This window comes from Magnolia sinica, chromosome 13 (assembly GCF_029962835.1).
Source record: "Magnolia sinica isolate HGM2019 chromosome 13, MsV1, whole genome shotgun sequence".
In the NCBI taxonomy this organism is placed as follows: Eukaryota; Viridiplantae; Streptophyta; class Magnoliopsida; order Magnoliales; family Magnoliaceae; genus Magnolia; species Magnolia sinica.
In genome coordinates this window covers 60,952,538-60,967,404 of record NC_080585.1, presented here as the reverse complement: position 1 = coordinate 60,967,404, position 14,867 = coordinate 60,952,538, and the positions used below count along the sequence as shown (strand labels likewise).

Sequence of the window (14,867 nt, the reverse complement as noted above, 5' to 3'; positions counted from 1 at the left end):
TGCACGAGAAGCATTGATGAAGTTATGATGCGAGACAGAGATAAGAAAACACACGTTTGATAATTGAAGACATGGTGGAGATTGTTGTATTTGATGTTTTAAATCAAGTCAGATATAAGGTCTGTCGATGCCATCGACAATTTGTTCGATCTCACCTTCGATGACATTGAACAGTTCGTAATCCCATCGATATTTTCTGGATTTTCTTCTGTTGGTTGCTAGACTAACTGGGCATTATTTCGATGGCATCGACAGGATTAGTTCGATGCCATCGAAAGGCCTTCAATGGCATCGATAGGATTTTGTGCAGTTTTTACGCAAAACAGTGGATTTGCGGGATTTATTTCTAATTTCGTATGAGATTCTTTCTAAGACTATATATATGTGTGTAAACGGGATTAAGAAGTATTCCAAGGGCTTCTAAATAGTTCTAGGGTTTCAAAGGGTTTCTAAATAGTTCAAGGGTTTTAAAGGATGAGATTCAAGGTAGTTCGAATCGGGTAAGCCCTCTCTTTGTAATTTTTTTGCTTTCATAGTGAATTTCTGTTGCTTTGTGCCGTGGTTTTTTTCCCGAAATGGTTTTTCATGTTAAATCGTTGTGTTCTCCTTTTTTTTTTGCTCGATGCTTTTGGATTGCTATTCTAGATTCATCTCTGTGTGATTCTGCCGTTCTCCCAACACACACAACTGTAATACTTTCCAGACAAGGTTTAAATTATCTTTCCGAAACTGGTATGTATCATGTCCCTTGATGATATGGTGGTGAAGACAGTTAACAATGTGTACCATATACTAAGATCTTATTGTGGGTAAATTACCACCATCATCAACCGTGGTTTTTTTTTTTTTTTTTTAAACGCGAATACAAGGAAAATCACTATTACCATCCATCCATCCATCCATCATATTCATTTGTTCGTTTTTCTTTTGATAAATTCTTTTCTTCCTTCTCCGTATGATAATGGTTTTGCAGGTGATATATTATTATTTTTTATTTATCAGGGCTGCAACAATACCCCTGCATAAATAAAATTAAAATTTTTTTCAAAAAAAAGAAGAAAAAAGAAGCTCACTCTAGAACAAACATTCCCAAGAAAGACTATTTATATTTACATGCACTAAAACTGGAAACACATGATCGGAAAATCCATCAAAAAGAAAACTCCAAGAATAAAAGAATCAAACATAGCCCATAATATCCATAGATAAAACATCAAAAAAAAATAAAAAATAAAAAAAAATCAAGAAATAAAGAATGACAACAAAATATCGTTATCAATCACCAGCGGAAGGAGCTTCAGCAGTGGTGCCATCATCACCTGATCCAGATGCAGCTGCTGCTCCTGCAAATTCAGGCTTTATTTCCTCCAATTGCTGGAGTAGTTGATGCACCTCCGGACGAGCAGCTGGGGAGGGATCTACGCAATGCAGTGCCAATTTCAACGTGTTGAGAAGTTCATCACCAGTGGTGGATGCATCCCTCATCAACTCCAAATCGAACACCTCGTTTGTCCACTCTTCCTTCACGATCGAGGCTACCCACTGCGGCAAGTCGATGCCATTCATTGCCTCGCCTGGGGACTTGCCCGTCAGCAGCTCCAGTATGATCACCCCAAGGCTATAGACATCAGTCTTTGGGCTAGCCTTCTTGAGCTTGGAGAGCTCGGGAGCACGGTAGCCCAGTGCCCCTGCTGTTGCTATCACATTGGAGTTGGCAGCAGTAGTCATCAGCCGCGATAGTCCAAAATCAGCGATCTTTGCATTGTTGTCGTCATCGATTAGGATATTGCTGGATGTCAGGTTCCCATGAATGTTCTCGTTAGTGTGGAGGTAGCAAAGCCCTCGTGCCGCGCCTATGGCTATTTTCATCCTTGTTGCCCACTCGATGGGGGTGTCGGGTCCACGAGCTGCCACATACAATATTTCTTTTATCAAAAATAAAATAATAATAATAATAAAGCAACCTATACATACATAAATAATATAGGTATTCAGATACTCTGCACAAACAACTAGCCGTTGGAATTCAGATTTTCTGCAGTTTAGGCAAATGGCTCATGGGTCCCCCCCCCAAAAAAAACCCTGCAATCTACACAAACTAGCCGTTAAAATCATTCATCCTTTTTAATTAACATGTTCAGTCGGTTTAAGCACACTGGAACAACAAGTCACGGTATTTCACGCTGATGGACCTTGCCACGTTCTGATTGGAAGATCCTGACCTCTTCTTGTGATCTGACTCTGAGGCCTGAGACTACATTAGATGGTTAAGAAAACACAGCAACCCACCAACTTCCGGACGCGGATTGCGTCTCTAGCCACGAAGTGTGGGTGGCGGGGCCCACCGTGATGTATCTGTTTATCTACACCTTCCAATCCTTCTCTAAGATCATTTTAAGGTATGTTCACAAAAAAAGAGGCAGATCCAACGCTCAATTGGATGGACGATGGCTAAACAGATACATCCAGGTAAGCCCACCCACAGAACTGCCCGTTCGAGGCTAGAGACGGGAGGGGGTAGGACGCAATCCGCGTCCCCAACTTCCGTGAGATTTCCGGAGCAACCCCACATCAATGGAGTCAGATTGACCGGTGATCCCATGATTGGGCCACATGCGAAGATTGCCGCGGTCAAATTCATTGGGTTCTTCCATCGCATGGCCCCACTCTGATAGAAGCACGTGTTACAATCAAATCCCACAAAATTGGTTAGATCACTTGGAATACCCGCAATCTGCATCCGATATCAATGATGTGGATAAACATATCATGCCAATCGCCCTACCAAACGGTAATAGGCTTAAAATAATAATAATAATAATAATGAAAGATTACGCGAGAGTATAAGTAGCTGTTAGGAAGAGACTTTCCCTTGAAACAAAAACAAAAATAAAAATAAAATATTAAAACAAAAACTAGCCAGTGTACTGCAAATACAAATTTCAATTAAAAGGAAAAACAGTCATACAAGTTGGGTGTGTTTACCATGGAGGAAGGATGCAAGACTCCCTTTAGGCATGAAATCAAAGACAAGCAGCTTCTCTCCTTTGGGGCCCAGATAATAAGCTCTAAGTGCCAAAAGATTCGGGTGCCGGATCTTCCCCAGCGTGTTCACCTCCACTTCAAACTCCCTCTGATTCTTCGCAATCTTCTCCCTCAATCTCTTCACAGCCACCTGATTACCATCCTCCAATGTGGCTTTATAAACTGTCCCATATGTGCTTTTCCCCATTATCTCAGCGGTTGCGCACAAAAGATCGTCTGCTGTAAACACCATAGGCCCATCAAAATGGACCAGCTTTCCCCCAGCCTCACCACCAGATTCCACCTCTCCTATTGCGGGCCCTGCCTTATCTCCCCTCCCTGCTGCCCCACCCGCAGGCGGACTCTTTCGCGCAGAAATGTTTCTCTTCCTAATCAAACAACAGAGCAGAACACAGCAGACTAAGAGCAGAACCGCAAGGAGTGCCCCAGCAGCAATGAGAATGATATCTTTGGTGCTGAGTTTCTGACCACGATGGGGTTTTGGAGGACTGAGATTTTGTGATGGAGGTTTCTGACATGGGACGGAAACACTGTACCCACACAGCTGAGAGTTTCCTCTAAAACAGCTTGAATTGAATTTTTCAGACAAGAGGAATGGAACAGGACCTGATAGATTGTTATAAGAGACATTGAAAGATTGTAAATTTGATATATTGGCGATCGAAGCTGGAATACCTCCGGTGAGATTGTTTTGGGATAAATCCAATTTGGACAAGCCAGAAATATTGCTGAGAGTCGCTGGAATGGGACCACTGAATTTATTCCCTCTCAGTTTGAGAATGGATAGCCTTTTTAATCCATCAATAGCTTCTGGTATCCGATCCTCAATGTGGTTGTTTTCGAGATTCAATTGGACTAGCGAAGATAGGTTGCAGAGGCTGGCAGAGAATCTTCCATCAATGTCATTGTTGGATAGATCGAGTGTTTGGAGCTGCGACAGAGTCTTGAGTTGTTCGGGTACGCTTCCATTGATCTTGTTATGGCTGAGTGAAATCTCTTCGAGTTTTTCTAATTTGCTCAAAGAAGGAGGAATTCTTCCAGTAATGGAGTTATAATCGAGAACCAAGGATCGGAGCTGATATGAGTTTCTGTTGCCTGATACCCCTCCCCAGCTATCTGGAATTGAACCTGACAGATTGTTGTGTTGGAGAGCAAGGAAGGTGAGGGATGGGATGCGGGAGAGACCAGATGGAACACGACCTGCGAGGCCATTGTAGCTGAGATTCAGTCGGTAGAGCCTAGTAGAGTTTGAGAGAGACTCCGGTATGGAACCCGTAATGGAATTGTTGCTTAGATCGAGGGTCTGAAGCAGCAAACATGAACCAATGGATTGCGGGATTGATCCGGAAAGACGGTTGTTGAAGAGGGAAACTCCTCGGAGATTGGGTAAGAACCCAAGTGAGGAAGGGACTTGACCCACGATGAGATTGTCGTGGAGGCTAAGCTTACGGAGAGCAAGGAGCTGGCCCACCTTATCGGATATCTGACCACCCAATCCTTTCCAGGGGAGCTGGATTGATATAACCTGACCTCTAACGCATTTGATCCCAATCCACCCACCTGAACAGGCGCTGAGACCGCTATCATTCCAGCTCCGCAGCACCCTTTTCGGATCGTACAATGCATGCTTAAAAGCCTGCAAAGCTTGATAATCAGCTTGAGTAACGATAATCCCATCCCAACCCTGGCTTGATACGAGGGGAAATTTTGAAGTAAGCAGATGGAGAAGAAGAAGCAGGAATACAAGTGGAGAATGCCGAAATGGGTTGTTTGGGCGTGATGGATTCTTCCATTTCTTTCTATTCAAAATACAGGAACGATGGGGTTGCTTTCTTGTCAGGAATTGCGAAAGCTGGAAATATAATTGGTAAGATTCTTTGAAAATTAGATGGGGGAGTTCCATTGCAATGAACAAGTCGCAAAAACAAGTGATATGAACAGAGCTGAAGCAAAATGGGTTTTGGGGACTTTTTCTCTATCCTCTTTATGCTTCTATTTCTGCAATACCTCTCTCTCTCTCTCTCTCTCTCTAGCTGGGGGTTTTAGTCCATGGAGAAGGGAACAAAATGGAAGGGAAGATGAAGAGGGAGAAGGTTTTGTAGTGTGGGGAGATGCCTCTCTGCTGAGAAATCATGTGAAAGAATTCAACAGAGGAGAGAGAGAGAGAGAATCTTGGCGTTGGGGAGAGAAAATCGGAGCAAGTCAGGTGGGATTGGTTCAGAGGCACTTCTTTAGCTGGGCCTAACGGCTAGATTTTTTTCTTCCCTTCCTTTCTGTTTTTGAGTAGAGTTGGTAGAGATACAGGCGGGGCCGCTCCTCCAACGGCTATATTTTGTGGATTCCAGTCCCAACGTCTATAATTACGAGCTTGCCACTACGTCATGGACGCGGATTAGCTACAGGTTGAGTAGCGAGACTAGCTACTGAAGTGACGTCACCAAGTTCCGTGGCCCCCACTGTGATGTATGTTTTGTATCTACACCGTTCATCCATTTGGAGGGATCATATTAGGGTAAGATCCAAAGAATGAGTCAGATCCAAAGTTCGAGGGGACCCCACCACAGAAAACAGTGGGGAGAGTGACGTCCACCATTAAAAACTGGTAAAGGACACAAAAGTTTTCTATTAAGCTGATATTCGTGTTTTCCCTTCTTTTATGTCTTCGTTAACACATGAACAGGTTGGGTTTCAAATAAATATTATGGTTGACCTTGGGAGGATTTCAATGGTGTGCGTCACTTTTCTCACTGTTTTCTAGGGTCCATTCCAGATTTGGATCTGCCTCATTCTTTGGATCATAAGTCTAAAATGACATCAACAAATGGATGAACGGTGTCGATAGAACACATACATCAAGTGGCTCATAGAACTTGGTAACGTCACTTCATAGCGAGACACGTCACTCCAGTAGCGAAGTCTCGCTACTCAACGGGTCAGTAGCTAATCCGCGTCCGTCGTCATGTTCACGTGGGTCCCATGTCCTTGGTTCGGATGCGCGTCACGTGGATAGGATGACGACTGAAAAGTCATATTTTCAGGCCAGTACTCATCCATCATCTTTTTACGTTATACCCGACCTTCTATTATCACAGGTAAGCCCTCTTTATTTTATTTTTATTTTTTAAAATTTTATGTTTATAATCCAGACCATCGTTCTGTCTTGTTACACTCTGTATGGATGGATGTTATTCGAAAATATCATTAATTGGGCAACTGAAGTCTTTAGATTTGTGGCACACGAATGGTTGCTTCCGACTAGATGTTCCCCTCCCCACATGCCGATATCACTGGGATGGGAACATTTTGAAACATGATCCATCTTCGATAGACCTCAGGAGAACAATGGCTTGGATTATACCATGCGTCCCACTTGTCAGAATTGAAAAGGCATCTATATTATGCCAAGGCGTGGGCTACGTCCATAATATAATTCCTATGGACCAAAATGCCATTGGCTTTGCTGGGTTTGAAGTGACGTAGACAGGGGTTAGGAAAGACTGCGACCATTTTACCCCTTTCCATTTCGTGCGGGTGTACTATGTAACATGGCTTTTTGTTCTCTCACAACATGCGGTGCGCGGGAGTGCCAAGATCGATATCAGGGCTCCTTTCAAAGCCATTAACTTTGACCAAGGCAAAGAATAAGTAGATAAGTCAAACTCTACACTATTTAACTTAATCTGAAAATACCGATTACATATCAGTTACCTTTTACCATCAGGTGATACGTCGAGGTGGGGTTATTCCTTTGAAGATGGTTGTACTTTACCTTGTTTTTAGGATTAAAAAAAAAAAAACTCATAGTTTATCACCACGCTCGAATGCAAGATTGTGTCTCTTAAGAGAATTGGATAAGAATTAAGTCCAATGTATCACTACAATAATAGAGAATATTATGGGAAATTTTGGGCCAATCTCTATAGGAGTAAACTCGGCTCGGTCGATTGAGCAACCTCGCCAAAACAGGTATATCTCGACCCCAGTTGAGGAAAGCCTGACCCGGTCAGTTGAGTGCGCCATAGCAGGTCGGGTGACAAAACTAAATGAGCCAAACCACAGCTCGGTAGTGGCTTGCCCACTCCAACCTGGTCATAACAATCAACATTCAGTTTCCAAGTTCTTTTATAGAGCTTTCACATCAGCTTGGAACCTGGAAGAAGCCATTTACACACTCCACCTGTTGCCTCCGGCCAGACCCTTGTCGACGAGTGACCAGGATCAGCCCACCCATGGGCTCAGACTGTCACAGACCTAGACTTTAGGGCAACGTGGTTTGCAATCACGTTAAGGAATCAACTCCCGTAATGAACGTGAGGAGCGGTTTCCGGCGCACGATCATGAGGTAATCGACAATATTAGCATGCGCGTCATTCACGCCTAATGGCTGTAGTCGTGCCGAGAATGACGGACAAGGTCACTCCAACCAGAAGGTATAAATAAGGGATACACTAACAGGAACATGTACGCAAAATCTCTCACCCGAAACCTACCCACACTACTTAGACTCAAATTCCTATCCTGACTTTGGCATAGGAGGGTCCCCTGCTCTAGTCAGGGTGTAAGACCCGTATCCTAGTCCGTACAGTTCCGTAGGCTTCCATGGTCATCCCGGTAGAATTCCTGCAACCCTCGACCTATATCTGACGTTTGCGCGCGATCCTAAGCCGAGTCCTGTATATCGAAGTCAACTCGACCTGAAACTTGTACCCTTGCGATCGCGCCGTCGCCGCGGTTCTGACGCCACGACTCGCGCACCAATCCGATACCTGAGCCAGAAGATGTGGACCCGCGTTCATTTCGAGAAAATCATCGTACGTGCGAATTTCGAGAGAATCTCTACAACCTATTCTATCAATCAATCAATCAATCAATATCAAGTACATATCCTATCACAAGTATAAGTCAAGTACAAGCAACCCATCTCTCTCCCATTCCCAAAGTCAACTCTCTCTATCTCCACCCATCCCTTTCTTACAACTCCATCACTCCACCCACACCCATCACCCATCACTCATCATCCCATCCATTTTCACTCATCACTTCTCTCTCCCTCTCATTTTCTCTCTTCACTCCCAAACAATAAAAATTCCAAACGTCCAAGCTCTCTTCCAAAGCCAAGTGTGGCCCACCCTCTCATCTCCCATCTCAACCATTCATTCTCCATCAACTTCCATTAAAAATTGAAGGCAATGAGCATACGAGTCCAAGGAGTTAAAGGAGAAGGCTGCTAGGTGAATGATCCACCGTTAAATTTCATTTTTTTAACCACATGTGGTGGGACCCGTTTGAAGTTTGCAATGTAAGAAATGGAGGGCCCATAGTAGCGGGGTCCCTCCTCTCCATCACGATCTCTCTCGGTTCCTTTTCTCTCTCTCTCTCTCTCTCTCTCTCTCTCTCTCTCTCTCTCCCTCTCTTTCATTTTTGAGTTGATAAGGCTGTGTGGCCCACCTGGATGGACCTCACTTGAAGTATGAATTTTATCCATGCCGTCCATCGAATGGGCCCACCTGACATGCCGTCCGGATGTAGGGAAAACACAAATTTAGATTGATCCGAATCAGGTGGGCCACGTCCACATGGGGCCCACCTTGATTCATGCACCCAGGTCGTTTAGTGTATCTGGACGCTGGACATGCCAACCAACATCCACTGTCCGGTGGGAAGTCCCACCTGCAAATATATATATATATATATATATATATATATATATATATATATATATATATATATATAACTATGATATAATATCATAGATATTATATACATAAATATATATAAATGTTATGGTGGGCCCACGTGGGACCCACTAGGTGTATATGAACATATACATATGTATATATAAATATATATAATATATATACTTCATGGCTGGGGCCCTTAACGTCAGCAAGTGGTGGACCCCATTGTTGTTATGAGGTGTCATCCACCGTCCAGCACGCTGGACGGGTGGGATCCACCATAAATGTATATGTTTTATCCATCGTCCATCTGGATGGTGGTAGATGGGGCCCACCACCGCTGGGTGTATCACATCCAAACCGTCCATCCCATCTCGTGGGAATCACCGTGATGTATGGGTCTTAGCTGCACCGTCCAGATGGTTGGACGGCGGGCCCCACCCTCTGATGCATGTGTTGCACCCAACCGTCCATCCATTTGCAAGTTGTCTTAGGTGGGCCACGTAGGCGGACCCCACTCTGATGCATTAGTTTATCCAGACCAACCATCCATTTGGTGAGCTCGTTCTTGAGCTTGGAAAAATAAAAAATAAAAAAATAAGACAGAGCTAGTATCAAGTGGACCACACTACAGAAGACAGTTGAGTGAACGTCTACCATTGAAACCCCTTTGGGTTACTGCAGTTTTGAATCAATATAATATTTGTTTTCCTCCCTGTACAGGTCCTTGTGACCTCATGAACAGTCTGGATGGGAAATGAATGATATGGTGGGCCCTCTAAATTTCTAATAGTGGGAATTATATCACCACTATTAAAAGTGGTATGGTCCAGATAATCCTTTGGATATGATTCATTTTTTTTTTTTATAATGCTCTAAAATGATCTCTAAGCAATAGGTGAATTGTGTGGTTGGTTTGGGCCCATTTGTACTAGCCCATTTGATTCGACCCCCTTTGAATTGGCTCTTTTGATTCGGCCCAATTGAATTGGCCCAATTGATTCGGCCCATTTGTACCGGCCCATTTGAATCGACCCCCTTTGATCGGCCCATTTGAATCGGCCCATTTAATCAGCCCATTTGAATCGGCCCATTTGATGCAATTGAGGCTCATGATGATGTATATTAGGCCCTGGTGCGAGGCCGTGGGCCCACTGCATGTTTGGCCCTATGTGGGCCACTCCTTGGGAGCAATGTTAGTTAAAGGTCTACATTGATGGGCAATGATGGTTGGACGTCCACATTGTGACCTTCCCTTAGGCCTTGTTAGGCCCATCCTCATCATTCTCTAGTGGGTTAACTCAAATGCTTGGGCCCCATTGATTTTAATTGATCCATCATCGGCCGTCCATGTATGGACCCCGCCTTGCGTCGAGGTTGATTATCGATGCCGATTGCTGATACCGGCTACCGTTGCCGATTATGAGTTTGCGACAGCATAGCATTAGCATCATGATACATGCCATACACATCATCCGTATGTTTTAAGATGTGATTGGCCATTTCATATGCCATAGTGTAGGTGGTTTACAGGACTTCCTGATAGGTGAAGTTAACCCACATGAGCGCACGGTATGTGAAGGATTGATGCATGATTGGATTGTGTAATACATACACTTTGCATTTGTGCGACATCAGGGTCGTAGCCTCCGCAGGCACATCGTGGATGGCCGGATTGGATACCAGAAATACTGTTTCAAGCATTAAAGCGCCATAGATGTCCCTTGGTGAAAATCTCTAAACCCGATGGTGTCAAAGGATGACTCCAACGTCGAGACCGAGTGGACACATGAACGCACGAGGGCCGTATACCAGTAGGCCGCATCTCCCACTATATCATGGTCAGTTGAAAAGGGGTGTGACCTTACCCGCCTGAGTGAGGGGGTAATTTCTAGGTTAAGTTTGACCAGCTTGAGGAATAGGTACGCTATCGACAAGCCGAGCCCGGTATTGGTAGGCGGATAGTGAGGTCTCTTCTACTCACCCAGTTGTGTGCTTAGATAGGAGCGGCAAGGTGGCGTAAAGTGTACTAAACTCCGGTGATTATCCAAAGTGAGAACTATACTGATATTTGATGTTCTGGCAATGAGCTGTATTGACATAAGGATTCGGATGAGGATTGGTGTGCTTGAGTTACATCTTGCATCGCATGGCCTTGGTATGGCTGACATCATTCACTCCTTACATCGCATGGTCTTGATATGGTCGATAGCACTCATGCCTTGCATCGCATAGCCTTGGTACGGCTGATGACATTCATGGACTTACCGGCATTTTCGCATTACTCTGATATTGCAAACTTGCATTTCTACCATATGCATACACTTTCACCACCCTCTAAGTTTTCTATAAGCTCATGCACGACCATTGCATGTAGGTAACGCTAGGTAGTAGCAGTTCAGGAGCAGGAGCGTGCTGCAGAGCTTCTAGAGTTTTGGCTTTATTATCTTGTATTTCCCTTCATACACATTGTACCTTAAAGTTTTTTATCACAGTGAATTTTTTAATGGTGTTCTTGTGGTTATTGTTCGTGGGTTATGCTTATGGTTATGCTCATTACGAATCAAATTGATGTTGAAAATCCTCCTTATAGGATCTTAGGATCAGAACCTAGTGTATGGGTGCCGGGAGTCGAGAATGGGGTACTACTAAGGCTGTCGGCACCAGATTCGGCGATCGGGAATTTTGTGAGCCCGGTTTTCAAGTTTGGGGTGCGACAGAAGTTGGTATCAAAGCATAACTTAGGAATAATTCAGGACAACATCACATATGTAGTATGAGTTTAGGTCAATTAGGTTCTAAGTGCGTAACCTTCTGATTTAGTCTCCTAACGTGCCTTTGAGAGTTTTCAAGAATTGATAGGCGCCGTTGTTCTTTTCTATAGGACATGCCGCTCAGGAGAGCAACCTGAGCAACTCTTGCTCCACCACCTGAGACTCCCGTTTTACCACCTACAACTCCCACTCCACCACCAGAGATCCCTGCTCCCCAGCCTGAGAATGTCATTCCTCCACCCGAGATCGGTGCAAATTTGATCGTACCTGTAAATGCCTCCTAATTACAACAGATGTTACAGGCTGTGACGACTGTGCTTCAGGGACAGGGCAGGCACCCAGTTGTTTCGCTAGCTCATGCAGAGTAAGAGCGCGCGAGCGCCCTTCTTCGAGAGTTCGGATAGCTCGATCCTCCATGTTTCCAGGGCGAGCCAGATCCGACAGCAGCCGAGAGGTGGCGCTCCGATGTGGAGAAGATTTTTGATACTATGGCATGTACGACCAGCAGTGAGTCTGGTTGGCAGTATTTCTTCTCCAGGGTGAGGCCGAGCACTGGTGGACCTCTGTTACCTGTGTTGCAGGGCCTGACTTCCTCTGGACATGGGATGATTTTGTATATCGATTTTAGCAGTAGTACTTTCCTGACCACATTCGTCGTTAGCGAACATTAGAGTTCGAGACTCTGGTGCAAGGGGACATGTCCGTGGCGCAGTATGCGGCCCGTTTTGTGGCGCTATCAAGGTTTGCGCCGTATTTAGTCGATAAGGAGGGGTGGAAGGCCCGCCGTTTCGAGAACGGCTTGCGTTACGATCTTCGAGGTGATGTTATTGGGCATGAGTTCCTGACCTTTCAGGCGGTAGTACGGAGGGCTCAGATTTATAAGATTGAGTGGGCCGGCACGCTGACTAATCTTGATCGGATGAGAAATCAGAAGAGGCAGGCTTCATTTGGTAGCTCCCAGCAGCAGCAACATCGATGACCGCAGAGATACAGGAGCCACCCATCAGCTAGAGCATCAGCAGCACCATCGGCACCTCCAGCGGCACCACCTCATAGGTAGCTTTCTTATACCTGTAATGGATGAAGTGGAATAGGATACCGTAGGTGGGAGTGTCCCCGACCTTAATAGTAGCAGCTAAGAGCACCACAACAGCCTTTGCAGTAGCAGCTGAGGGCACCGCAGCAGCCTCCGTAGCATCAGCAACAGTAGATCTCACCACTGAGGCCCCCTCAGTAGCAGCATCAGCACCAGCCTCAGAGGCCATAGTAGCAGAGATAACAGTTTCGACCGCCTTAGTGATAACAGCAGCAGTAGCACCCTCAGAGGGCACAAACACCTCCCCAGCTAGCTCAGGCTAGGTTCTACGTTGCTCAGCAGAATCCGCAGTCATCTGGAGGAGTCATGGAGGGTATTCTTCCGGTCTCTACATGCATCGCCCGAGTATTATTTGATTCCGATGCTTTGCACTCATTCGTGTCTAAGGATTTTTATCGATCGACTGGATTGCCGATAGAGTCTGCTAGTGAGGGATTGGCCGAATCGACGCCCTTGGAGAAGACCACAGTATTAGGCCGTTTCTGTTCGTCTTGCCCTGTTCTGGTCAATGAAATCTTTTTGCTCGCTGACTTATTTGTACTGCCGATGTCAGATTTTGACGTTTTCTTGGGCATGGATTGGCTTGCCGAGCATCACGCCATCATGGACTGTTCCACGAGGACAGTCACGTTCTGTATACCAGGTTTGCTGTAGTTTCAGTTCGTTGTAGAGCCCAGAGGAGAGCCATTGTCATGTTTGATGTCCTGCACCGTTGAAGAGCCTATTGCCACTTGTATTGATCAGTTACAGATTGTCTATGATTTCCCTGACGTGTTCCATGAGATTACGAGATTGTCGTTGCACCGTCATATTGAGTTCCAGATCAATCTTGTGTCCGGTACCGTGCCTATCTCGAAGGCCCTGTACCTATGGTACTGATGGAGTCGCGAGAGTTGCAACGACAATTGAACGAGGTGCATGAGTTGGGATTCATCCGTCCGAGCAGTTCTCCATGGGGAGCGCTGGTACTCATCGTCAAAAAGAAGGATGGCTCGTTGAGGCTCTGTATGGATTACCGCGAGCTCAACCGGGTCACGATTAAGAATAAGTACCCGCTCTCTAGGATAGATGATTTGTTTGATCAGCTGCAGGGTGCTCAGTTCTTTTCAAAAATTGACCTGTGTTTTGGTTATTATCAGATTCAGGTCTGAGAGGAGGACATCCCGAAGACGGTTTTCAGGACGCGTTATGGTCATTTTGAGTTTCAGGTCATGTCCTTCGGATTGACCAATGCACCCGTGGTCTTCATGCAGTTGATGAAAGAGGTCTTCCGTCCGTATCTGGATCAGTTTATTGTAGTATTCATTGACGACATTCTGATATATTTGAAGACCCATGAGGAGCATATGTAGCATCTGGAGATCGCATTGCAGACCCTCCGTGTCCACCAGCTATATGCGAAGCTAGAGAAGTGTGAGTTTTGGCAGGAGGAGGTGAAGTTCCTCGGTCACATGGTGACGAGAGAGGGTGTTGCAATGGACCCCTTGAAGGTTGAGGTAGTGCGTCTGTGGGGCTAACCCATGACTGCTTCCGAGATCCGCAGTTTCCTTGGTTTAACAGGATACTATCAGCGTTTCATTGAGGGCTTCTCCTGTATTGCAGCACCATTGACCAGGTTAACTCGGAAGGGCGCAGATTTTGTTTTAATTGACGCATGTGAGCAAGCATTCGTGGAGCTGAAGGACCGTCTAACGTCCGCACCTGTCCTCACTCTTCCCTCTAGGAGTGATGGATTTGTTGTATTTACCGATGCTTCGTGTATTATCTTGGGTGCTTTCCTGATGCAGCATGGGAAACTAGTGGCTTATGCGTCTCGCCAACTCAAAGTCCATGAGCTGAACTACCCCATGCATGATTTGGAGCTGGCAGTATTCGTCTTCGCACTGAAGGTGTGGAGACACTATCTCTATGGGGTCAGGTTCGAGCTCTTCTCTGACCACAAGAGCTTAAAGTATCTATTCTCTCAATCCGAGCTGAACATGAGGCAGAGATGCTGGATGGAGCTCTTGAAGGACTATAATTTTGACCTCCAGTACCACCTAGGTAAGGTCAACGTGGTGACAGATGCCCTCAGCTGTCAGCCATTAGGCCTGGTGGCACACAAGATGATTCAGGAGTGAAGGATGCTCGAGGATATATTAGAGTACGACTTCGAGTTTGGTTTATAGTTTTCTATCGTCCAGTTATCGAGCCTGTCGATTCAACCCTCTCTTGTCGCAAGGGTGATTGAGGCTCAGCTGACAGACGAGTCATTAAAGGATTACCGAACAGAGG

General features: G+C 45.4%; 1 protein-coding gene across 1 annotated transcript; it reads right to left on the bottom strand.

Annotated features, from left to right (window-relative positions):
* Positions 1–1,086: 1,086 nt before the first annotated feature.
* On the bottom strand, positions 1,087–5,279 carry LOC131223805 (probably inactive leucine-rich repeat receptor-like protein kinase IMK2). Its single transcript, XM_058219315.1, has 2 exons — positions 2,986–5,279; positions 1,087–1,907 (listed from the first exon to the last, which is right to left on the bottom strand). Exons 1-2 carry the CDS (start codon positions 4,946–4,948, stop codon positions 1,276–1,278), a joined length of 2,595 nt encoding a protein of 864 aa, XP_058075298.1. The 5' UTR covers positions 4,949–5,279; the 3' UTR covers positions 1,087–1,275.
* Between the last annotated feature and the right edge of the window lie 9,588 nt (positions 5,280–14,867).

Coding starts and splice junctions, on each gene's coding strand:
- LOC131223805 (XM_058219315.1), bottom strand. CDS start 4,948: ATGGAACTCCCCCATCTAATTTTCAAAGAATCTTACCAATTATATTTC. Junction 1,908..2,985: donor TCTTGCATCCTTCCTCCATG/GTAAACACACCC, acceptor TGTATGTGGCAG/CTCGTGGACCCGACACCCCC.